General features: G+C 55.0%; 1 protein-coding gene across 3 annotated transcripts; it reads left to right on the top strand.

Moving 5' to 3' along the window:
* Nucleotides 1-873: 873 nt before the first annotated feature.
* PDLIM7 (PDZ and LIM domain 7) lies at nucleotides 874-21,016 on the top strand. Of its 3 annotated transcripts, none has more exons than XM_040240456.1 (13): nucleotides 874-982; nucleotides 1,934-2,039; nucleotides 5,612-5,763; nucleotides 5,844-5,874; nucleotides 6,363-6,481; nucleotides 7,140-7,276; nucleotides 7,430-7,466; nucleotides 8,408-8,469; nucleotides 8,617-8,854; nucleotides 10,256-10,436; nucleotides 20,202-20,322; nucleotides 20,409-20,524; nucleotides 20,679-21,016. In XM_040240456.1, exons 2-13 carry the CDS (start codon nucleotides 1,944-1,946, stop codon nucleotides 20,763-20,765), a joined length of 1,377 nt encoding a protein of 458 aa, XP_040096390.1. In that variant the 5' UTR covers nucleotides 874-982; nucleotides 1,934-1,943; the 3' UTR covers nucleotides 20,766-21,016. The 3 variants fall into 3 exon arrangements, with proteins under 3 accessions (XP_040096390.1, XP_040096391.1, XP_040096392.1); XM_040240457.1 differs by lacking the exon at nucleotides 6,363-6,481 and adding an exon at nucleotides 6,863-6,879; XM_040240458.1 differs by lacking the exons at nucleotides 8,408-8,469; nucleotides 8,617-8,854; nucleotides 10,256-10,436; ... (1 more) ...; nucleotides 20,409-20,524; nucleotides 20,679-21,016 and adding an exon at nucleotides 7,649-8,021.
* The last annotated feature ends 4,227 nt before the right edge of the window (nucleotides 21,017-25,243 follow it).

Consider the following 25,243-nt stretch of genomic DNA (forward strand, 5'->3'; position numbering starts at 1 on the left):
AGGGGAGAATAACATTGGCCATCCCCTGAGGCGTGGACATCTGTTCACTCACTCGCAAACCTGGATCCCTGCTCACTTTCCCCCGCTGCCTGAGCTAGCCACCTGGGCTGAGCACTGGGTCAAAGTGGGGACTCTGACACCCTCATTGGAGGCTCTGCCAGTTCTGGAGCGGGTAGCAGGACATACCCCATCAGGACAGTCAGCACTTAGGTGGGGTCGCTGGGCTGCTGGCCGCTGACTGCGGGGTGTCGGCGGTAGGAATAGGTCAGGAATGAGTAACGATTGGGCCCAGAGCCAAGGGTCCCTGAACCTGTGTCGGCTGTCATTTTCTCCCTTCGGTGGAATGTTCTGCAAACTTAACTTTATGCTCCCCCGTGTCCTCCTCAACTAAGCCCACCTCGAGGTCCCCCCCTCTCCGCCAACTCTCCACCAAATCCGTCCTATTTAGAAATTCTGGAGCCGCCGATGGCTGTGCCTTACGGCAAACTGTGCCTGTCTTCACGACGGCCCTGTGAAGCGAGTAGTATTGTCCCATTTTTCTGAGTTGGAAACTAAGGTTCACAGACGACTCAGATCCAGATCTGTCTGGTTCCCAAGTAGACTTTCTTTTCACTCCGCCAGCTGGAGGCGCAGAGGGCCAGGAAAGCGGAGGGTTAGGCTCCCAGACTAGGTGTCCAGCAGCCGAGACCCCGCCCAGACTCCGTCCAGGCCCCGCCCCACCGACGGGACCAAGGAGGGCTGTGTCTTAGAGCCCAAAGCTAGATGGGACCTGATGATTGGGTGGGGCGGAAGGATTGGGTAGGGCTTCCCACTGCCCGGGCGACGGCGACTTTTGAAGGGGGCGGGGCATCTGGCTCCGCCCCCCCATACGCGGGCTCAAAGCGGATGGCAGCCGCGGGGGCGGGGTCAGAACTCGGGCGGCGGATCCCAGCGCGGCTCTTTGGAGCCCGCCGCGGAGCAGCGCCCCGGTGGGGCCCAGGAGGTACTTGGGACAGTGCGGGGCATCTCGGGCCGGACCAGGCGGGGGGCAGAGGCCTAATGGGGACCACAGAGGGGGCTGGGGGTCGTAGCCAGCTCTGCAGTTCCTCCGATGGGCCGTCGCCCCTACCCCCGCCCCCGCCTTCCTGCGGCGAAGCCGGCTGCGGCGGGGCTGATTGGCGCCTGCGCCGCTTCCTGCGCCTGGGACTCGGCCAGTGCTTGGGGCCCAGGCGGGGGCCCAGGGGGAAACTGAGTCACGTTGGGATGGTAGCAGTCCTGTGTGGGAGGCACCACCCCCACTGGGCTGCAGGATAAATCTTTTTCCTGGCCATGCTTTGGAGTCCCAGCCCCCACCATTCCCCCCAGGGGCCGCGCCCCCGCCCATAACCCAGCGCTCCCAGGGGTCCTGCTCTGGCTCTCAGTAGCTTCGACTGGGCTTGGAAGGGCTAGGATTCGCTCCAGCCGCCTCCCTCCGCACCCCTCCCCCTCGCGGCCCAAGCCCCCGTGTTCTCTCCGAACAGTGTCAGTTTACACGCCTTATATAGTCCGAGCAGGCTCCAGCCGAGGCCTGCCTGTGGGGACCTGGGGGCGGGGGAGAGGAGTGCCGGCCCTGGACTGGCATTGCTGTCCAGACCAAGGCTCAAGACTGGCTGGGAAGGAAGTCGTGCCAAAGTAGTCCTGCTGTCCACTCCTGGGTGAGAGGAACCTTAAAAGTGGATTCGGGCTCCCTTCACCCCCCGTCCCAGTCCTTTGGGGAAGGGGGGTTGCCCCTGTCTTTCCAAAGTGAGTCTGCCAGCTAGCAGCCCAGCGCGACCTAACAGGGTGCCCGCCTACCCTCCCCCTGGGTATGCTCAGCGTCTGCCAGTGCTTGCCTGGCGCTAGTCCAAGGCTGGTGTCCAGAGCAGAGCCTGCCTGTGCACCCACCGTGCATCACTCACCTTTTCTCTCCTCTCAGGAGCAGCACTATGGATTCCTTCAAGGTGGTGCTGGAGGGGCCAGCACCTTGGGGCTTCCGGCTGCAGGGGGGCAAGGACTTCAATGTACCCCTCTCCATCTCCCGGGTGAGCCTAGGTTGAGGGAAGAGTTCCCTTGGGGGTCTCTGGGTGCTCAGATCTCCAGTGGGTGGCAGGAGGAGTCTGAGCAGGAATGAGCTGAGGTCATAGACCAGGAGGTGTCCAGGTCCAGAGCTGTGGGCATCTGCCACAAGGATCCCCCCTCGGGAGATGCTGGGAAAGGAGCAGCCCTCAGACTTCCACAGCTCTACACTGCAGCTTCTAGGCTCAGGAGTGTGCCCAATCTTCAGGAGGTGAGCCTGCGGTCTCCAAGAAGTGTCTGTAAACTGCTTGAGGAGCAATGTTTGGGGCTAGGCCCCTGGGAGGGCACTCTGACTGCAGGAGCTCACTTCATCCTCATTGCCACCTACGGAATAGCAACTACCACCTGTTTATTCAGATGAGATAACTCAAGACTCATTGAAGGAACTCTTTCATCAGTTCCATGGCCAACCAGGCATGGGGCTTCAAACACAGGGATGGCCTGCAGTTTTTGTGGGTGGATAAGGTGCTTCTCCCCAGCCCAGGTGAGGACTTTTATCCCATTCACTGGTTCCATTCAGGATGCAGTGGTCTTTGGGTCTCTAGGGCTCTGACTTCATCTCCCGAGAGCCTGTCTTGGTAGGGGTGGAGCTGGAGGCTGGCTCCTCCCTGTGGCAGGGGGATTGCCTTATAAGCCCAAGAATGCAGCCCCATGCTGGGATAGTCAACTGGTGGCTGGAGTCTGCAGAACTAAAGAAGGCTGGCCTAGGCCTGGAACCCTGAACCCCATCAGCGGGCCCCTCAGCCGATCACCAGGCTGTGGCTCCGACTGTGGGATCAGCTGTGGGACACAGAGAACACAGTGCCTGCCCTGAGAGGGTGAGGCCAGCCCTTGGGTTGGTGTCTCTTGACTGTAGTCTGGGGGTCAGGAGTGGGCGGGGATTTCTGTCCCCATATCCGCTTGTCCAGAGAGGCCCACCCAGGCTCCTGGTGGGCAGCTATTGGCATGAAGCCCAGGGCAGGCATAGCCTGGAGGGGTCTAGAGAGCCCAGCTTGAGGGGGCTCCAAGGTAGAGTCTGTTGTAGTTGGGCTTGGTAGCCAGGACCTGCAGGCAGTCACTGTTCCCAGGGACCCTTCCGCAGGGTTTTCCTGGAAGCTGCTCTGCCAGCAAGGTAGCTAAGGGCACTGGTCTCCCTACTACTTAACACCCAGCCCGTACATAATACTCAAGCCTTGCCAGCCCTGGGAACTCATCCTATACTCCACTTCCTGAGAAAGTGCTGGTCAGTGTGGCTGGGAGCTTGGCTGACCTCTGAGCCTCAGTTTATTCATTGTTGGGGATGGGCAACAAAGCAGCCTAAGGGATGGACTTTCAGATGTGGCCTGTTGGGGGCACTCTGAGCTCGGGCTCTGTTGTCAGCAGCCCCAGCATGTGGGTGGGGCCACTGGCTGAGCCCAGCCCTGGAGTTGGACCTAGGCCCTGGTGGGTGGGAGTGAGGGTGGTCTTTTCGGAGCTGGGCTGGGCCCCCTCCCTCTCTCCTGACCCCAGCATGGAGGAGGAGAGGGAGGGGCTAGGGCTGGCTGGAGGCCCAGGCCTGGGAGATGAGGTAACGTCTGGGACTTGGGGGTTGGGCTGCTCAGTGGAGCCCTCAGGCTGACTCACCCCCTACTCCGTGTGGTGTCCAGCCCCCTGACTTTTCCTCTCCTTGGTCCCTTGGGCCTCCTTGCTTTTCTCTCCAGACACATGCCGCCCCCCATCCCCAGGTCTCTTCTGCTTCTGTCTCCACCTCTGACTCCTCTGTCCCTCCTGTGTCCTCCTCATCCCAGAGAAGGAAGTAGTTGCCAGTTCCCCATCCCCTCTCTGGGAGCCAACAGCTCCAGCTCAACCGGAGACTCCCACCTCCGTGGGCTAGCCCACACTTCCCTGGAGCCAGCCGTGTGGGTAGGGAGTGGCCAGACCAGGTTTCCCTTCTACTGACTCACTGTGACCTTGAGTAAGTCACTTCCCCTCAAGGGCATCACTCCCCCACACCCATTATAAGGGGTTGGATTGAACTAGAGGTAAGATAGGGGATCCAAGCCCCAAAGCCAGCTTGAGGGTCAGAGAATCTTTCCATTCAGAGGGCTGACCTCTGAGCCCCAGCTCTCAACAATTCCCTGGAGGCTCAGATGGTAAAGAATCCTCCTGCAATGCAGGATACCTGGGTTCGATCCCTGGGTTGGGAAGACCCCCTGGAGAAGGAAATGACAACCCACTCCAGTATTCTTGCCTGCAGAATTTCATGGACAGAGGAGCTACAGTCCATGGGTTAACAAAAGAGTCAGACACAACTGAGGGACTAACACTTTCACTTTACTTTTTGCAACAGAGGTGGCCTAATAGGGTGGAGCCTGAGCCTGCCTCTTGAGCTGCTAGCTAGGCAACTAGAAGCAAGTTACTTAACCTCTCTGTTTTCCCATGTATAAAACAGATATATTCCCAGACTCTCCTCCACAGGGTTTTTGGAGGATTCAATATGTGGTAATACTAGGTACTCGATAAATGTAAACTGCTGTTAGTACATAGCAAGTAAATAAAGGGCCACCTTGCTATCTTACCCTTCTAACTTCGAAGCATGAGGTAGAGCCATCAAACCGAGCTTTCCCTTCTTGCCCTAGTGCCATCAGTGTCTGGGTCTGATCCCTCTGCCACCTCTCTGGAACCTCTTACCTCCTCTTCCTGCCTGAATTCCTTCTGAGTATCAGCTCACCTGAGGAGCCTTATGGGGTCACAGGCAGCCTGTACTCCGCAAACCTCCCCAACTTGTGAAGTGTGATTCTACCTCCCAGTACTTCCCCACAAGCCGGCTCAAGGCCAAGCCCATTGCCAGGTGGCCAGGCAGACCTGTGGGCTTAGACTTATGAACAGCACTGCTGCTTCTGCCTGTGTTGCTGCCACTAGGCTAGAGGGCTGGGAGGGCCCAGTTGGGTTCTTCAGAGTCACCTGTATCAAGACCCTGAGAAATACCCGACGCTGGGCCATAAAACTGGTGCTTCCTAACCTTGAGAACAGTTCTTTCAGCACTTGAGGTCTTCATAAGTAATTGGATCCTCTCACACCCTAGGCAGCCCATTCCACTCTGTTTTCGCCAAAGCCCACCACTTCGCAGAAGTCATCTTCATGGTTTCAGCTCACGCACATACCACAAGCACACATGCATGCTTCATGCCCACATGCACAGCCAGAGGGCAGGTCTGGTGGGTGGAATGGCCTGGGCAAGAGGCCAGCAGGGACCTCAGAAGCTTTGGTTGGAGCTGAGACACTTGGGTTTTAGCCTGAAGGTGGCTGCGTGTTGATGTCAGCAGCTTCTGAACCATGAGGAGGGTCCCTGGAGGTGAATGAATGTGTAAGCGGAGTGTTTGAGGTGATGGTGAAGCTCAAGGGAGCCCCACCCCATCCCAGATGGCTTTAGTATTCAACAGTAGTCCAGAAACACGTTGAATGAAGAGACCCCTGGGTTCTGCGAGTGGGGCAGCTGAGGAAAGGCAGGGTTGGCTGCTGTTTGCCTGAGTTTGGTCTGCAGAGTCTTGGCCCTCCATGACCCTCCATCTCTCCATAGCTCACCCCTGGAGGTAAAGCTGCACAGGCTGGCGTGGCCGTGGGTGACTGGGTGCTGAGTATTGATGGCGAGAACGCGGGGGGCCTCACACACATCGAAGCCCAGAACAAGATCCGTGCCTGCGGGGAGCGCCTTAGTCTCAGCCTCAGCAGGTAAGCCTGAGCTGAGCAGCCCTGGCAGGTGGGCGTGCCCTTGGGCGTGGCCCATCATCACGGCTTCCCCTTCTCTTTAGGGCTCAGCCTGCTCAGAGCAAACCGCAGAAGGTAGGGGATGGGCTTGGGATATGTGGGCAGCAGGCGGGGTGGGACTGGACTTCGAGGCTCACCTGTCCTCCCTGGTGCAGCCTTGGTACTCTCCCATCCCTGGCCGGGAGTAGAGGGTGGACGCCAGAGCTGGGGAGTCTGGGAACTGGGAGTTGGGCCAGGGACTGCCGCACGGTCAGAGCACCATGCATGTCTGCCTGTTGGTCCGTCCGTCCATCCGTCTGCCTGCCTGCCTCCTTCCCTCTCTCCCGCCGGCCTGTGCTGCAAGCTGCACTAGCCCACCCGCCCTCGGACTGCGTGGGCTGAGATCATTGCTCCCAAATGGGCCCCTTGAAACCTGAGTCGCCCCCTCCCCGGAGCCTCAGGCCAGATGTGTGGGGGTAGGGCTGGAGCACCGCTGGCCTCTTCGTGCCAGGGGACGCCCCACTCTGGCCAGATCCCCCGCCTCCTCCCGCCCTGCCCGCCCTCCCCGCTCTGTCTCTGCCCAGGCCCTGGCCCCCGCCGCGGACCCCCCGCGGTACACCTTTGCACCCAGCGCCTCCCTCAACAAGACGGCCCGACCCTTCGGGGCGAACCCGCCCGCAGACAGCGCCCCGCAGCAGAATGGGTACGTCTGTCCTGCCCGTCCACGCCGTGTCTCCACCGCCGCACGCCCGCCGGCTGCCCGCTGCTGCTCTGCCTGTGCTGCGCCCCAGCCTGGCCGGAACCGTGCGACAGCGACCCCTGGTGGCTGGGGCGGGTACTGCAGGCACAGGGCTCACCGAGGGTGTGGCTCCTGCCTTGGGCCGGCCCTCCTGGGGGCTGTGAGCAAGGCAGCGCCGCCCCCTCCTCGGTGGTAGCCTGGGGTTGGGATTTGATGTTGGCCGACTGAGCCCAGACACTCAGTGCAGCCTTCCCCCTGGCTATTCTGACCCCTTGCCATCTTTCTTCCTCCCCTTGTCTATCTCTTTGTACCTTTATCTGTCCATCTGTCTTATTTCCTTCACAGGTGCAGACCCCTGACAAGTCAGTGAGCCCCCTCTGCCTGTCCCTCTCTTCCTTCCTTTTGGCACTCTGGGTGGTGGCCCCTCCCCACTCTGGCTGCCCTCCTTTCACCTTGGTTGCCCTCCTCCCCTCTCACTTCCCTACCCCACCCCTCACCCAGCAGGGCCCTGGCCTTGCCCCGCCCTCTTCCCCTCACTTTAGCCCACCTAAATCAAGTCCGGGGAGGGGCCGCCCCTGCTGCCCACCCCAGCATGAGGTTCTGAGCCACACCCTCCCCACAGACAGCCGCTCCGACCGCTGGTGCCAGATGCCAGCAAGCAGCGGCTGATGGAGGACACGGAGGACTGGCGGCCGAGGCCTGGGACAGGCCAGTCCCGTTCCTTCCGCATCCTTGCCCACCTCACGGGCACCGAGTTCAGTAAGTGCCAGCCCAGGGAAGGGCGGACTCTCCTCCCGGTCCCCCGCCCGGACCCAGGCTTAGCTGGAGCCTGCTCCGGCACCCTCTACCAGGGCTCAGGGCTGGGGTGGCCTTCTGTCTGCTCTTGGTCAATGCCTGCCTCTGCCCTCTCAGTGCAAGACCCGGATGAGGAGCACCTGAAGAAATCAAGGTAACAGGACAAGCTGCAGCCCCTCCTCCTCCTCTCCGGCCTCTCCCATTCCAGCCCTGTCTGCTCCTGGCCATCCCTGGCCAGGTTCTTCCGTTCTCCTTCCTTCCTCTGGTCCTCCCTCCCTGCCTCCCTTCCGTCTCTCCTTCCTTCCACTTCCTCCTCCTTCTCTCTCTACCCCTCAGGGAAAAGTATGTCCTGGAGCTGCAGAGCCCACGCTACACCCGCCTCCGGGACTGGCACCACCAGCGCTCTGCCCATGTGCTCAACGTGCAGTCGTAGCCTGGTCCTCGCCGGCCGGCTGCCCTCTCTGCCTCTTTCTTGCTGTTCCTCCGCCCCAGGGCACCTCCCCTTGGCGCCTCCAGCTTCTGCCTGCCTCACCCATCCCTTTTCTGCCCCTGGACTGAGCCTCCTGCTGGCCTGGCCCCAGCTGCCCTCCTGGCACAGGGCCCGGCTCCATCTGACACCGCTGCCTTCACTCTTTGCCCTGTGGTACTGCTGTCTGCCAGGTCTGTGCTGGCTTTTTGGGCATGAAAATAAACATTCTCAGCCCTGCTTTCTCTGCCTCTGTTCTCTATCTTTGTGGACTTGGTTTGCATTTGGGGTCAGGGGTGTTAGATGGTTCAGATCCAGTGTGGGCCCTGCCAGTATGGGTCTCAGTGGGTGGGGGTACTCAGCAAAAGGGCCCCCTGCCATCAGAAGGACCCTCGCGAGCAGCCCCAGAAGTGAGAGCCCTGCTTCACCTCCCAGCCCTGTGCGACAGACCAGCCAGCTGGAACCTGGCCAGGAGAAATTGCCCTACCCATCCCTGCCCTGGGGGGACCTGGAATCCTCTGCTGTCATGCACCCAGGCATCTCTCATGGGGCCAGCAGGACCAAGTTTGGGGGGTGGGGCCATGCCAGGAGCCTCGGCCGTGCAGGGCCTTGAATGACAGATCTTACAGCCAGGTGCCCAGGACGGAAGCCCCAACCCCAGCCTCAGCTACACCCCAGGAACCCTGGCCTGGTGAGAGAGCGTGGGCTTGGCTTGGGGAAGGGCGGGTAACCTCCAGAGGCATGGGGGGCGGGCCCCTCCAAGCTGCCCCGGGCTCTCCCCATTGTCCTGTGGTATCCCTGGGCATCCCCATGGAGCCACTTTTCCTGGCCTTGGCAGGCCCTCCCACCCCCAGTCCCACGAGCCGCCCACCCTGGGCTGTGGACCCTGCATTTGCTGAGCGCTATGCCCCGGACAAGACCAGCACGGTGCTGACCCGGCACACCCAGCCAGCCACACCCACGCCTATGCAGAACCGTACCTCCATCGTGCAGGCCGCCGCTGGAGGGGGCCATGGCGGGGGCGGTGGCAGCAACGGCAAGACTCCCGTGTGCCACCAGTGCCACAAGGTCATCCGGTGGGTGGCCCCGTTCCTTCCTACCCTGGTCTTTTCCTGAACTGGAACTCCAGCCCTGGTGTCTTTCTGACCGCTGCTCCTCCCATCTGCCTCCCTACTCATCTCAGCTGCCCCCTGCTCAGCCTCTCTCCAACATTTGGCCTGGCGAAATGGAGGGGGTGCTAACGACATAGCCAAGCTGCAGCCCTAGACTCGCTGCTCTCTGGGCCAGGAATGGCCTGCCTGCTCCCAGCCCCTCTGCCTTTCTCCTTCCTGCTCACTTGGTTTCTCTCTGCTAAGCGTCTTAAGTTCCTCCCTCTCTGCACTGCTCCCCAGGGCCCAGCAGAGTCCCACAGCCCCCAGAGTCGGATCTGTGTCAGGCCCCAGAACCTTCCTAGTTCTCATCCGAGGCGCTGCCCTGCTGTCAACTCCGGTCAGCTCTTAAGCTCTGGAAAGCACCCCCTCGTTCAGACATCCCCATTTATCTGGGATGACCGGGTCCCTCTCCAGCCTAGATGGAACAGGCCAGCGGAACAGAGTGGGCACCAGGCTCAGCTCAAGTGCCCACTGGTCTTTAGGGCTCACAGGTACTCCAGGCCTCCTGTCCCGCAGGACACCAACCCCTTGGGTTCAACTTATTAGGCTCAAGTCGGCAGTCCTCACCCAGTGTCACCTTCCTCCCTTTTCTGACACTACCCTTCTCCCTCACCTCCTGTCATCAAAACAGTGCAGCTTTTTAAAATATTTATTTGGGTGCGTCTGATCTTAGTTGCAGCACATGGAATCTTAGTCGCAATGCACGGGCTCTCTAATTGTGGCACATGAGCTCAGTTGCCCGGAGGCATGTGGGATGTTAGCTCCTCAACTAGGGATTGAACCCGTGTCCCGTCTTGGGAGGCAAATTGTTAACCATTGCACCACCAGGGAGGTCCCACAATAGTCAGCTTTGTCTTGCTGTTTGATCTTAGGCAAGTCACCTTTCAAGCCTGTTTGTTCCCTATTTGGAGAAGGCAATGGCACCCCACTCCAGTACTCTTGCCTGGAAAATCCCATGGATGGAGAAGCCTGGTAGGCTGCAGTCCATGGGGTCGCTACAAGTCGGACATAACTGAGCGACTTCACTTTCACTTTTCACTTTGATGCATTGGAGGAGAAATGGCAACCCATTCCAGTGTTCTTGCCTGGAGAATCCCAGGGACGGGGGAGACTGGTGGGCTGCTGTCTGTGGGGTCGCACAGAGTCGGACATGACTGAAGCGACTTAGCAGCAGCATCATCAGCTTCCCTGTTTGGAGATGAAAAGAATGAACGTTCCCTTCAAGGTTTCATAATGGGTGTGGGGGTAAACCCTGTAGGGTGCTGGCCAGGAACCCCGACTTCATTTGCACCCACTCCTTCTCATTGCCCTCTCTTTCCCCTGCAGGGGCCGCTACCTGGTGGCGCTGGGCCACGCGTACCACCCTGAGGAGTTTGTGTGCAGCCAGTGTGGGAAGGTTCTGGAAGAGGGTGGCTTCTTCGAGGAGAAGGGGGCCATCTTCTGCCCACCCTGCTACGATGTGCGCTATGCACCCAGTTGTGCCAAGTGCAAGAAGAAGATCACCGGCGTGAGTGGGGCTGGCAGCTGGCGGGGGGCTGGGAAGGCAAGCCTGACTCTTCAGCATTGAGGAGTGTTGAGCAGCTCCTGGGCTGGGGGGCTCTCCCTGCAGGACCCCGTTGGAACCTTACCAGCCTCATAGTTGGGCTACTATATTGACCTTACTTGACATTAGCCAGGATTGTCTTAACGGGTGACCTAAATCCTAACTCTAAAGGGCTCAAACAGGAGAGATTTGGCGCCAATAGTCAGAAAGGCTGAGGGTTGCTAACTTCTGGCCCAGTTGAATGCAGATCCAGGTCGTCAGGAGTCTCTTGCACTTGCCTCTGGTTTCATCCGTGTTGGCTTTGTTCCCAGCTTGCTTTTCCATAGAAAGTGGCAAAGATGCTGCTACATCAGTGGCTCCAGGGTTACATCTCCCCAGGTTAGCACCGCAGAGAGAAAGAGAGCACGTCTGTGCCAGCTGATGCATTGAGTCCCAGTGCTAATGCTCGTTGGCCTGGCTTGCTTCACCTGCCCATCTCTGAATCAAGCCCTGTGACTCTATAGTTGGCCAGGCCTGGGTGACACCCGCCTCTGGAACAGGATCTGGTAGCCTTGCCTGAATCACAGAACTGGTTCTTTGAAAATAAAACCAGGGTGACATTACCCCACGAGAGGAGGTAAGTGCTAGTCAGGCCAAAACAAGAGATGGCTACTGTGTTAGGATTGCATTCAGCTTCAGTAATAGAAAAAACTCCAGTATAGAGATTGAAACAGAAGGGGTAATGTTTACTTCAATTGCAAGAATGCCAGGGGTAGAAGAACAGCTCATGGATGGCTTTAGGCTTTTCCTGTGTTTTAGTTCTGACATCCTTAGCCTGTGGGCCTTTGTCCTCAAGTTTATTGTATCATGGTTGCCAGGTGACTGCTCAAGCCCCAGGCTCACGTTCTTGTTGCACGTGGGAAGAAGAGGGAAGGAGCAGGAAGCTTCTTTTAATGAGGTTTTGCCTTTTGACTCGAGAAGAAAAACCAGGAACTTGCATCTTTATCTCAGTTGTTGGAATTGTTATTGTATGAGCACCTAGGCCAGTGAGGGAAGCTGGCAAATCCAGTATTTTAGCTACTGTTCTCTATAAGAGAGGAACGCAAAGGGGGTTGTGACTGGCTTTTGAGAGGCTTGCCTATGAAAAACGGAATCTCTAAAGATAGGCTTGACAGACACAGAACTATTGATTTGCAAAGGCAGAAGTTTAGGTTCAAAATCTTGTGATTCAAAACCCTATTCTTGGTAATTCCCTGGTGGTCCAGTGGCTAAGATTCTGTGCTCCCAATGCAGGGCAATTCCTGGGTTCAATTCCTGGTCAGGGAACTAGATCCCCTGTGCCACAACTAAGACCCCATGCAGCCAAAGAAATAATATATATACATATATAAATGCATTCTTAAAAAAAAAATCCTGTTCTTCCTACTGAGTCTAAATATGCAGCAGAGCCTGGCCTGGTCTCCTGCAGGGCAGCCTAGCTGCCACCTGGAGCTGGGCTTGGGACTTGGGTCAGCACATGCTATGGGCTGAGAGTGATGCCCTGTCTACCATCTCCCATTCATTGTGGACAGTGTGCCCCACATTGGGAATACCCTGTGAAGAGACAGGCATGGTCCTGCCCCTAGGAACTCACACAGAGGAAGGGGACTCCAAGAGTGTTGAGGGTGAGCAGCCTAAGGAAAGAGGAGCGTAACAGGCAGGGTGACAGTTGAGGGGGGTTCAGATGTGCCTGTGTGAAAACAGGCAGAGAAGTGCAGAGAGAGGCAGAAACTGCCCAAGGCTGCAGAGCATGAGGGCCAAACCAGAGCAGCACCAGGCGCTGCGGACTTCCAGCACTCACGCGTCTCCCTATTTGTGGATCCATGGGCAGAGCGTCCACATGTGGCCAGAGAGCTCTGTGCATGTGTGTATGCTAAGTCGCTTCAGTCATGTCTGACTCTGTGACCCTATGGGCTGTAGCCCACCAGGCTCCTCTGTCCGTGGAGACTCTCCAGGCAAGAATACTGAAGTGGATGGCCATGCCCTCCTCCAGGGGATCTTCCCAAGCCAGGGATCGAACCTGTGTCTCCTATATCTTCTGCACTGGCAGGAGGGTTCTTTACTAGTAGCACCACCTGGGAAGCCCGGAGAGCTCCGTAGTAATGGTCATATTAGTGATAACTGCCTTGACCACAAGTGACAGAAAAAATAATGACAGCTGTTTCTCACCTAAGGAAGTCGAGAGGTGGGCAGTTTGGGACATGTAGGCAGATCCAGGCCTCCTGTATCTTGTTTCTCTGACATCTAAGCATTGACTTACTAACCACTCATAGTCCAAGATACCTCTTGAGCTTCAGGCAAAATTTCCATGCTCCAATTGGCTTCCTGTTCAGTTGCTCAGCGGTGTCAAACTCTTTACGACCCCATGGACTACAGCACACCAGGTTTTCCTGTCCTTCACTATCTCCTAGAGTTTGCTCAAATTCATGTCCATTGAGTTGGTGATGCCATCCAACCATCTCATCCTCTGTCGTCTGCTTCTCCTCCTGCCTTCAATCTTTCTGAGCATTGAGGTCTTTTCCAATGAGTCAGCTCTTCATATCAGGTGGCCAGAGTATTGGAGCTTCAGCCTTAGCATCAGTCCTTCCAATGAATATTCAAGGTTGATTTCCTTTAGGATTGACTGGTTTGATCTCCTTGCTGTCCAAGGGACTCTCAAGAGTCTTCTCCAGCACCACAGTTCAAAAGCATCTATTCTTTAGCGTTCAGCCTTCTTTATGGTCTAACTCTTACACCTGAACATGACTACTGGAAAACTATAGCTTTGATTATACAGACCTTTGTCGGGAAAGTGATGTCTCTGCTTTTTAATATGCTGTCTAGGTTCATCATAACTTTTCTAAAAAGGAGCAAGCATCTGTCTTTTAATAAGCGCCTGGCTGCAGTCACTGTCCACAGTGATTCTGGAGCCAAGAAAATAAAGTCTGTCACTGTTTCCATTTTTTCCCAGTCTATTTGCCGTGAAATGATGGGACCGCATGCCATGATCTTAGTTTTTTGAATGTTGAGTTTTAAGCCAGCTCTTTCACTTTCCTCTTTCTCCTTCATCAAGAGGCTCTTTAATTCCTCCTTGCTTTCTGCCATTAAGGTGGTATCATCTGTATATCTAAGGTTGTCGATATTTCTCCCAGCAAGCTTGATTTCAGCTTGTGATTTATCCAGTCCGGTATTTTGCATCATGTACTCTGCATATAAGTTAAATAGGCAGGGTGACAATATACAACCTCATACTCCTTTCCCAATTTTGAGCCAGTCCATTGTTTCATGTATGGTTCTAATTGTTGCTTCTTGACCTGCATACAGATTTCTCAGCAGGCAGGTCAGGTGGTCTGGTATTCCCATCTCTAAGAATTTTCCAGTTTGTTGTGATTCACACAGTCAAAGGCTTTAGTCAATGAAGCAGAAGTAGATGTTTTTCTGGAATTTTCTTGCTTTTTCTATGATCCAACGGATGTTGGCAATTTGATCACTGGTTCCTCTACTTTTCTAAATCCACCTTGTACATCTGGAAGTTCTTGGTTCACATACTGTTGAAGCCCAGCTTGAAGGATTTTGAGCATTACCTTGCTAGCATGTGAAATGAGCACAATTATGTGGTAGTTTGAACAGTCTTTGGCATTGCCTTTCTTTGAAATTGGCATGAAAACTGACCTTTTCCAGTCCTCTAGTCACTGCTGCATTTCCCAAATTTGCTGACATATTGAGTGCAGCACTTTAGTAGCATCATCTTTCAGGATTTGAAATAGCTCAGCTGGAATTCCATTACCTCCATTAGCTTTGTTCATAGTAATGCGTCCTAAGGGCTACTTGACTATACTCCAGGATGCCTGCCTCTAGGTAAGTGACCACACCATCATGGTTATCCGAGTCATTAAAACCTTTTTGGTACCATTTGTATATTCTTGCCATCTCTTCTTAATCTCTTCTGCTTCTGTTAGGTTCTTGCCATTTCTGTCCTTTTTTGAGCCCATCTTCACATGAAATATTCCCTTGGTATCTCTTAATTTTCTTGAAGAGATTTCTAGTCTTTCTCATTCTATTGTTTTCCTCTATTTCTTTGCATTATTCACTTAAGAAGGCATTCTTATCTCTTCCTGCTATTCTTTGAAACTCTATATTCAGTTGGGTGTATTTTTCTCCTTTGCCTCTCGCTTTGCTTCTTTTCTCAGCAAGAAATTGGAAAAGGAAGAAGGAGTGGAAGGTTCTGGGGAGCCATCTTTAGAAGATAAGTTCAGTTTAGTCACTCAGTCGTGTCCAACTCTTTGTGACCCCATAGACTACAGCATGCCAGGGAAGGACAGGGAACTGTCCTTTAACTCCCGGAGCTTGCTCAAACCCATGTCTATAGAGTCAGTGATGCCATCCAACCATCTCATTCTCTGTCATCCCCTTCTCCTCCTGCCTTCAATCTTTCCCAGCATTAGGGTCTTTTCAAATGAGTCAGTTCTTCACATCAAGTGGCCAAAATATTGGAGTTTCAGCTTCAGCATCAGTCCTTCCAATGAATATTCAGGACTGGTTTCCTTTTGGGTTGGGCTATGGGTTCCATCCAGACCTTCTGCTTCCATCCCATAGCCCAGAACTCAGTGGGCTATGACATTACTAAGCTGCAAGGGAAGCTGGGAAATGTCTCTTTGTACAGCTATGTGCCCAGCAAAAAGTGAGGATTCCATCAGTAGACTAGAAGGGGAGAAAGAATATTATCACATTTTTGTGTTGTGGGTCATTTTCTGTGTGTGGGCACCCAGCTTCACAATTATACTATGAAGTCAGTTTGATTATTCTCATCTTACAGATGAGGAAATTTTGCCCAAGATTACAGTCATTTCCCCACCAGCCTAATGGATACCATGTTGGACTGTTCTATCAGAATGGGCTGCAACCCAGGACCTTTCTTTTTTAAATTTTATTTATTTATTCATTTTTGGCTGCACCAGGTCTTCATTGCTATGCAGGCTTCTCTCTATTTGCAGCAAGCATTGGCTTCTCTCTAGTTGTGGTGTATGAGCTTCTCGTTGAGGTGACTTCTCTTGCTGTGGAGCACAGGCTCAGCAGTTGTGGCACACGGGCTTAGTTGGCCCATGGCATGTGGGATCTTCCCTGACCAGGGATTGAACTAGGGTCCCCTGCATTGGCAGACAGACTCTTAACCACTGGACCACCAGGGAAGTCCCCCCAGGACCTTTTTTAAGCTGGCATCTGGATTTGCTTCCCACAGATCAAGGCCCTAACATTCTGTTCACTGACAGCCTCGCCTACATTACATTGCACTCTCGTCCTGCCCTGCCCCCGTTCTAGGTGGACAAAGTTAATGCCCAGGCTGCAGATACCAAGGCGAGGCTCACAGAGCCTGACTAGCTCCTGGGTCCTAGAGTATGCCCAGAATAAGGTGGCAAGCCCTGCTCCTGCCCCAGCCCAGTGGTTCCATATGTGGCCCAGGGGTACTCAGCTTCCCCGCTTGCAGGGGCTGCAAGGGGGCTGACAGACCACACCCTCTAGCAGGGTCGGTGGGGGGGATGGGCAGAAACCTAACTGTCCCACTTTACCATGGGCTTCAGGCTCTTAGAGCTCAGAGCATGGGGAAACACAGGACCATCTGGTTGATTCAGCAGACGTGGAGGGGAACTCTGGGGGATGGGATGGACACATTAGAGGGGGACGTGTCTTAGTCTGGGGACCCTCTGGAAGACTGTTGTCAAGCCTTAGCACTCACCACCAGCGCCTGTCACTCCGGTGCTTCAGTGACACAGGCAGCTCCATCTTGCCAATGCAGTGTTTCCTTCCCTGCGGGCCTTTGCATGGGCTGTACTCTGCTAGAAATACCCTTTAGCACTCTCTTTACCTCATTCCTTCTCATCTGGGATTCAAATAACACTTCCTCAGGGGCACTTTCCCTGATACCCACCCTCCCACCTGGCCAGGCTCCCCAGTGTTTGCTTACTACCCTCCAATTCTTTTGTCCCATCTCTTCTCCAGTGTGAAATTCATGGGCTGGGACCGGGGCTCTTTTGCTCATGTGTAATGCTGTACCTCATATATAGGAAGGGCTTCCCTGGTGGCTCAGTTGGTAGAGTCTGCCTGCAATGCGTGAGACCTGGGTTTGATCCCTGAGTCAGGAAGATTCCGTGGAGGAGGCCATGACAACCCACTCCAGTATTCTTGCCTGGAGAATTCTATGGACAGAGGAGCCTGGCAGGCTGCAGTCCATGGGGTCGCAAACAGTCAGACATGACTGAGCGACTTACATCCTAACGTGTGTATAGAAGGTGGTCACTTACACTTGAAGGAGTGAATGGAAGTGGCCTCTAAGCTGAACTTAATCATCAGTAGGAATTAGCTTGGACAAGGGTCAGGAGAGAATGCTCCAAGCAGAGGGAACAGCTTGTGTCACAAGGCAACACCCAGGGAGGGTGTGAGACAAGGTGGAATTGAGGGCAGGGTCCATGTTAGGGGTTCCGGAGCTGGGGACTGCTGAGGTCAGATGGGCCTCGTTGCGCTTCCCCTGGGGGCAGGGGGAGACAACTCGAGGAGGGGAACGGAACCGCTAGCCCTGGGTTAGGGTCATGGGACGGCAAGGGCAGACAGATGTAGGAAGCTTTGGGCATAAGGTGGATATGGAGAACTGACTGGCTCAGAGACCTGCCTCCCTGTCCACATGTCCACTGGGTCCAGCTCTGGGCTCCGCATGCTCCTGCCGAGACCCTGTCCTGTTGGCCCACAGCCAAGTTCCTCCCCCCAGCCCTGATCTGGGACAGATCACTTTCTCTGGACCTTGCTAAAATGGCAAGGAGTGGCAGTAACTTCCTGGCCAGGCTGGTTGTGAGGTATGTGTGAGAAATGACAGATTTTGGGGGGGACTGTGCCACACGCCTTGTGGGATTTTAGTTCCCCAACCACGGATTGAACCTGCACCTTCCGCAGTGAGCGGTGAATCCTAACAACTGGGCCACCAGGGAATTCCCTTGACAGTTTCTATAGTGGGCACGGACAAGCCAGCTGAGAGCTAGGTGCTCTGCATACTTATGTCTTGCTTTGTCCACCCTGTTTCTTTCCTTATTATTTTTTCATAGTTTCTATTTAAAATTTATGTATTTATTTTTGGCGCTGCTGGGCCTTCACTGCTGCACGAGAGCCTTCTCCTGTTGCTATAAGCAGGGGTTCCTCTTTGTTGAGGTGCATGGGCCTCTCACTGTGTTGGCTTCTCTTGCTGCAGAGCGTGAGCCCTGGGGCACAGTCTCAGTAGATGGTGGCATATGGGTCTGGCTACCTCTGCAGCGTGTGGAACTTTCCCTGACCAGGGATTGAACGTGTGACTCCTGCATTGGCAGGTGGATTCTTAACCACTGGACCACCAGGAAAGTCTTTTTTTCAAGACTTGTTTATTTATTTATTTTTGGCCACTCTGGGTCTTCGTTGCTGCGCACGGGCTTTCTCTAGTTGCAGGGAGTGGGGGCTGCTCGCTAGCTGTGGTGCGCAGGCTTCTGGCTGCGGTTCTTCTCCTGTGGTGGCACACGGGCTCTAGGGCACGCAGGCTCCGTAGTTGTGGCGCACAGCCTTGGTTGTCCCTCGGCCTACGGGATCTTCCTGGGCCAGGGCTCGAACTCATGTCCTCTGCATTGGCAGGCAGGCTCCTAACCAGACCACGAGAGAAGCCTCTGTTTCATTTTTAAAGTAATAGTCAATATTGAAAAATTGGATTTGACTTTAACACCTGGATTTCAACCTGAGCCTTGTAGGCATTCCTGAATGAAGCGGTCAGCAGCCCCCCTGCACCCGGAACCCGTGCTCTCTCATGACACAGTCCCCACCTTGCCCTACTGTGTATGCCACCTGGCCTTGGCAGGCACTGGGTCTGGTACCCCTGGCCTCAGATGTGGGACCATTCTTACGGCAACCTGGCAAAGCTGTGATCAGGTTCCCAGTTCAACAGTGAAGGAACCAAGTGTCATGAGGAAATAAAGCTGTTGGGCAAGCCACCCAGCTAAGATCTGGCTGAACCCACAATCTGACATCCCTTGGGGCTCCACACTGCCTTCTGCCTGCTCCAGGCGTGAGTGCTGCTCACCTGGTTGGCCCCAGGGAGAGCTCAGCCCACCTGTGGCCTCTGCTCTGTCAGGCCTCCAGTAGAGCAGGTTTACTTAGCTCACAAGCACTCATGATGCCTACCCATGGGCCAGGCACTATTGGGATATACCAGCTAACAGAAATATTAATAGTTCATGCCCTCCGAGACCTCATACTAGATCGGGAAGAAGGCGGTGGAGAGCAGACAATAAGCAAGAGACACGAGGTAAATTACCTGGCGGTATGCTAGTATAGGGGGCTTCCCTAATGGTTCAGATGGTAAAGAATCCTCCTGCAATGCAGAGACCCAGGTTCTCATGGGTCAGGGAGATCCCCTGGAGAAGGGAATGTCAACCCACTCCAGTATCCTTGCCTAGAGAATTCCATGGACAGAGGAGCCTGGCAGGCTACAGTCCATGGGGTCGCAAAGAGTCAGACACAATTGAGTGGCTCACACACACACACATGTTAGTACAGGAAGAAAGTGCAGGGTTCAAACTATTGGAAGCATGGCTTTGGGAAGAGGGGTTGGCATATGAGCTGATCGTGTCAGCATGGGCCTTAAGGAGAAGGTGACCTTTGGGCAAAATCCTGAAGAGGGTGAGGGCTGAGCCTAGCAGATATCTGGGCCAAGCAGTCCAGGTAGAGGGGGCAGCTGGTGGGAAGCCCTAAGATGGTGTGCCCGGTGCATCAACCATGGACAAGAGGCCACGTGGGGGGAGCAGAGGGATGGAAGCCAGTCTTCCTGGCCACTGGGCCTTTCCCTGGGCTTTGCCCTTTGCTCAGAGCAATGTGGATTAGGCAGGGATTCAAGCAGAGGAGAAGCTGGCCGAGCACAGGTTGATATCAGGCTGTCAGGGGCAGAGGAAGGAGCACAGAAGCCAGTTTTATGCACTCATCCAGGTCAGAGGTGCCCAAGGCTCACATTCCACATCAGGGAGGCTGTGAGAAGTGGCCAGTATCTGGATGTATCTTGAAGGAGAGTCTGGCTGGATTTTGGAGTGGACCCGAAATAAGGGACAAAGCGAGGAATTTGGCCTGTGCAGATGGAGTCACCATGCACCGAGACAGACGCTGTGGGAATGCGCAAGGCGGAGTGTGTGGAGATTGGGGGCAGAACGTCAGATGCATCTTAGTGAACAGCCACCAGGCCTCCCTGGTAGCGCAGCTGGCAGACTCCTCCTGCAGTGCAGAAGACCCCAGTTCGATTCCTGGGTCGGGAAGGTCACCTGGAGAAGAGATAGGCTGCTCACTCCAGTACTCATGGGCTTCCCTGGTGGCTCAGATGGTAAAGAATCTGCCTGCAATGAGGGAGACCTAGGTTCGATCCCTGGGTCTGGAAGATACCCTGGAGGAGGGCATGGCAACCCACTCCAGTGTTCTTGCCTGGAGAATCCCATGGACAGAAGAGCCTGGCGGGCTATAGTCCTTGGGGTCGCAAAGAGTCAGACACGACTGAGTGACTAAGCACAGCACAGCACAGTGGACGTCCCCAGGGATGCTTTGGGGTTGGAGAGAGAAAGTGGGAGCAGTGGGTGTGCAGATCAAACATTTATCTGGAAAGGAAGGGGGCCCCAGCCAGTCTGCCTCTGTCCCGGGCTCTGAAGAGGAGGGTGCCAAGCTGCCAAGCGGCTGTTGCCCCCTCAGGAGGTCATGCATGCCCTGAAGACGACCTGGCACGTGCATTGCTTCACCTGTGCAGCCTGCAAGGCGCCCATTCGGAACAGGGCCTTCTACATGGAGGAGGGAGCCCCCTACTGCGAGCCAGGTATGGCTGGGCCGGCGGAGAGGGCGGGCTGCGGGCAGGGGGGAACCCAAGTCCCCCCGCCACTTGGCTTCTCTCTGCATCTCCAGACTATGAGAAGATGTTTGGCACAAAATGCCGAGGCTGTGACTTCAAGATCGATGCTGGAGACCGCTTCCTGGAGGCGCTGGGCTTCAGCTGGCATGATACGTGCTTCGTGTGCGCAGTGAGTACCCCTCTTTGGACCCAGGCCCTGTCCCCAGAGCCCTGTGTTCTTCACCCGCCTCCCTTCCACCCCTGCCTCTGGGATTCCTAAGAGGTTGGGAATGACCCTCTCCTGCTACCCCCACCCCTCGTAACTGCACCTTGGCTGTTCCCAGATATGTCAGATCAACCTGGAAGGAAAGACTTTCTACTCCAAGAAGGACAAGCCCCTTTGCAAGAGCCACGCCTTCTCCCACGTGTGAGCCCCTCCCACCCACTGCTGCCCACCCCAGCCTACCCAACTCGAGGGGTTTGCTGATTCTGGAACCATCGCTCCAGATTTCTGGGTAGGGCTAGCAAAAGTTGCCCTGACCCCGATTCCTGGCCTGAGCCTGGGGTCCCCCAGGCCCCAACCCCCTCACCTCCCCTACTCCCTCCACCACCTTCACACACTGGTGCTGGCCACACCGGCCCCTGCTCACGTCCAGTGCTACAATAAATGTCTCCAGCTGTGTCTGGTGTGTGCCTCCCCTGTGCATCAAGAAAGGTGGGATCTGAGGCCTGTAGCAGGGTGGAGATTAAATTCTCCAGGGCTGACCATCCTGGTAGACCTGTGATGGGGACAGGGAGGACTCACGGTCAGCAGGAGGAGGCAAAGGGGAATCTCACATGCTGGGCCCAGGACCCACAGAAGTTGGAGGTGCCTGGTCTGGCTTGGCTTGGCAGTCAGAGAAGAGGAGTTGGAGGGGCATCCTCAGGGGTGTAACATGGAAAATGGTACACCCAAGTGGGGGTCCAGAGGGGCTGCTGCCATCATATGCTGTAGGCAAAGAAAGGGGGCTGGAGAAGGCAGCCCCAGTCCTGGAAATGCCAGGATGAGGAGCTGGGACTGCTTCCTGAGGGCATGGTGGGGAGAGCCAGGCACAGAATGTTCAGATCTGTGTTGTAGAAAGAGCCTCTGGGAGCCGTGAGCAGGGTAAGCGGAAGGAGGGAGGCTGGGAGGAGGGGCAGGGCTCAGGGGAAGTAGCAACAAACCACATGGCAGCAACTGGTCCCAGGCCTGGAGTAGAGATGTGGGGGATGAGAAGTGAGAAGAGGAAGGAGGGCACCCGGAGTATACCAGTCATTCCTCCCATTATCTCACACAGCAACCCTGCGGGGTGTCTGCACTTAGTCTCATAAACGAAAGCTTAGGAGACCTGACCAGAGCTGCACTGCTCTGAGCCACGAGCCAGGCCTGAGTCTGGGCACACCATCCTGAGACTGGGGGGCGCTGAGCGCCACGCTCCAGGGATGCCCCTGCAGAGCTTGCCTCTGCCTGCTGCCTCCAAACCTGGAGGCTCTGGCGGTGGCCCCATCTTTCCCCAGGGCCTCTTGCATCCCACTGGTGCCCTCCACTACCCCAAGGGGACTGTCATTCCTTCCATTCCAGGCTTGAACTGGAGAGGGACTGAGGAGAGGCCCCAAGCTAGACCAGGAGAGCATGGAGCCCCCATAGCCACCTGTCCTTCAGGGCTTGCTGGCATGAGGAACTTTATAGCACATCTGAAGTTGGCGTTCTCAACAGGTACTCAGGCCTATTCCCTTTAAGAGAAGAGCAGGGCCTCTGTGATGTGTCTTCTCAAGGACCCCTGGAGCAGGAGTGCAGGACTTTGCATGTCACTTTCATGATATCTTACCAGACTCTAGAACACAGTGGGTACCCAGTGAATGCTGAATGACTGAACGAGGTGCCTACAAGACATTTAGGAGACAAATCCAGGAAGCAGCTGAAGATTCAAGTCTAGATACACCTTGGATTAAATTTGGGAGTGAGTTCAGGGCAGTTATCGCAGATATTCAACCATTATCACAGATGCTCAGAGAGGGGCCCGGCAGGTCACATGAGGAGTAAAGCGGGTAGGATGTGGTTTTCTTTCAACATAGACATTCCTGGCATATTCAGTGAAGAGTATCTCTCACTTCCACAAGGAACTGTACTCTCTCTCTCTTCTCTTGAACCATGAAGACCTCCCAGTCCATCCTTGGTTTCCATGGATACAAGCCAGCAAGAGCACAGGGGCGGATGGTTAACTGCTGGTCTGTGGGGAGCCTTCTGGGGGCAGCCATGTGGGAATGCTGAACTGTGGCCAGACCTGCCAGTTTACCAGCAACATCCAGAGATTGACACTTTTATGTGAAATTTGGTTTTTCAGTGTTGGCAACTAAGATTTTTTAAAATCTTATTAAAAAATATATATATATATACCTTGGACCAAATCTAGTGTGACGATGGCCAGGGCCCCAGCCTAGAGAAGACATGAGAGATGGGGAACAGCAGCAACATCACAGGGCAGGGCAGAGAAAGCAGAAGGAGCCACCGGAAGTGGAGGACCACAGCCTCTGGAGGGAGGGAGCTTGGGCAGGTAAGCCCGGGTGGGCAGGAGTGTTTCCAGAAGTGTCAGCCCGGCAGATAAGGCTGAGGAGTCCCCATGGCATTTTGCAACAAGGTGACGTTTACCGGATCAGTTTTGCTGAGAGCTGGGGCCAGTGCCAGCTTTGGAGGAAGAAGGGGAGGGTGTAGAGAGTGAGTCGATGAGAGTGTGTGGACAGCTGTCTTAAAAGGTTTCACTGTGGTGGGCCCTGAGAACCTCTAGCAGCTGTGGTCAGCTGAGCTGCTAGGAGGGGTGGAGGAGGCAGCTTGAAGGCTCCTGCCAAGGGGAGGTGGTTGAAGAATCTGGAGGGCAGATGTAAGGGGAGAGTAAAGGGAAGAGCAGAGAGCTGGGGACTGAATCTCAGGAAAGCAGAGCTTTTTAGATGGAAGTCAAAACAAGCATGGGGCACTTGCTCTGAACAGCTACCTCTCTGCTGGAACCACAGAGAAATCGCTTAGATGTCATTTAATCATTAAAACATGCTTAAAAGAGATGACATTCAAGGCATGTTTCAGAGGAGGGACCTGAGGCTCAGAAAGGGAAAGTGACCTCTCCGGAGCTACCCAGCAGCCCAGGTCTAGTCCGTGCTTCCCAGATTAAAGGCGGGGTTGCTTCCCACTGCACCTCCCAGCTCCCCACCCCTCTCCAGCACAGAGCTGCAGGGATCACTGTGTTCTCAAGTTTCAGGTGCAAGGCTATACAGGTGGAGGCCAAGGGTACTGGGAAATGTCTTTGTACCAGGCACGGGGCCATTAGCGCCCTGGGAGTGTGCAGTCCCCCCAGCCGAGGGGGCAGAGCCCTTGGTAGGGGGCTGAGTGGGCAACTGGAGAGACAGCAGGCCAGGAAGGGGCTTTTTCCAGTTCTAAGCGGCCTGCACTTATTTGAAATCAGCAGGAAAACAGGCAGTGGAGAATAGGGTACACAGGCAAGGACTGACGATTCTCTTCTCGACTCTGGTGCTGCTTCTCTGTGCTGGGCCCCACGTGGGCCTTGGAACACTCACAAGGCACACAAGGTCCTGCTACAGGAAGGGAGTTGAGGCTGGGGACTGGGGGCCTAGCCCCACGACACACACATGGAGCAGCCATGGCGGCTGGGATTCGAACCTGAGTTGGCCTGAATCCAAAGCCAAACCTGAGATTGGAGGAAAAGTTCCTCCCCATCTGGGACCTAAAGTGGGGCATGGTGGGGGTTCTGGGGGGCAAGAGGCAGCTTTCTGGGAACGTGCAGAGAACTCAAGAGGCTGGGACCAGCCCTGAATAGTCAAGGAAGGTCCCAGGACCAGCCTAAGTTCTCCCACTCAGGACCTGGGGGTGCTAGAAGGTCAACTTTGTTTTCACCCTTGTCTCTTGCCACTGACAAAAATGACTATTATTTGGAGACTGGGTCAACTAGGAAGGACTCTCAGCTGCAATTCAAACTAGTTTAAGCAAAAAACAGGGATAATTTGTCTCATTTAACTGAAAAGGTCAATGGCTTCAGACACAGCAGGATCCAGTACCCATGGATGTCAGGATGTTTTCAGGAGTCTGAGTCCCTGCCCTCCTTTTCTCAGTTCTGGCTTTAGTCTCAGGCAACTCATCCCATTATCAGCAAAAATGCCCCTCAGCCAGCTCTAGTCCCACATCCTGCCAGCTCAGCAGCCCACCAGAGATTCTTGATGGTTCCAGCAAAAAGTCCCAGGGTTGATACCCATTGGACTTAATGGGATCATGTGTCCACTTCTGAAGCAGCCACTGGTTCTGACCTACTGGCCTGAATCACATGCTGTTCTCTGGAGCCTACACTGGAAAATCAACTGGAAGACAGGCAGGGATAGCTGATCATGGATGTCCACTGTGCTGGGCAGACACCTCGCTCTCCACATTCAGGATCCCTGGCCCCCAGACTCCTTCCCTTGGCCCCACAGCTATAGCCTCAGGAGCTACTTTTGACCAATTTCCAGGCCAGGCTAGCCCCTGGATGTAGAAATACAGGTGCTAGAAGGAGAAGCAGGGAGAGTGTGTGCTATGCTGAAGGGATGCAGGGTAGACAGGTTTCTATACGGACTTTGCCACTCTGCCTCACAGGGCGAGTCACTGCCCCTCTTTGAGCCTCGGTTCTCCCATTTGTGAAATAGTAATGATAGCCAACATGTCAATAGCATCTACTATGTGCAGCTGTCATTTTAAATGCTTTCTAGATACTTTTTTCTTAAATCCTCAACAAACCCTATGATGTGGATACCATCATTATCATTCCCATTTTACAGCGAGACAAGAAAGGTCAAGCAGAAGAGTCTAAAGTCACACTGTAGCAAGGTCTGTGCAACTCAGGAGCAGAGCTAA

The sequence above is a fragment of the Oryx dammah genome, unplaced genomic scaffold, assembly GCF_014754425.2.
Source record: "Oryx dammah isolate SB20612 unplaced genomic scaffold, SCBI_Odam_1.1 HiC_scaffold_5, whole genome shotgun sequence".
NCBI classification, from domain to species: domain Eukaryota; kingdom Metazoa; phylum Chordata; class Mammalia; order Artiodactyla; family Bovidae; genus Oryx; species Oryx dammah.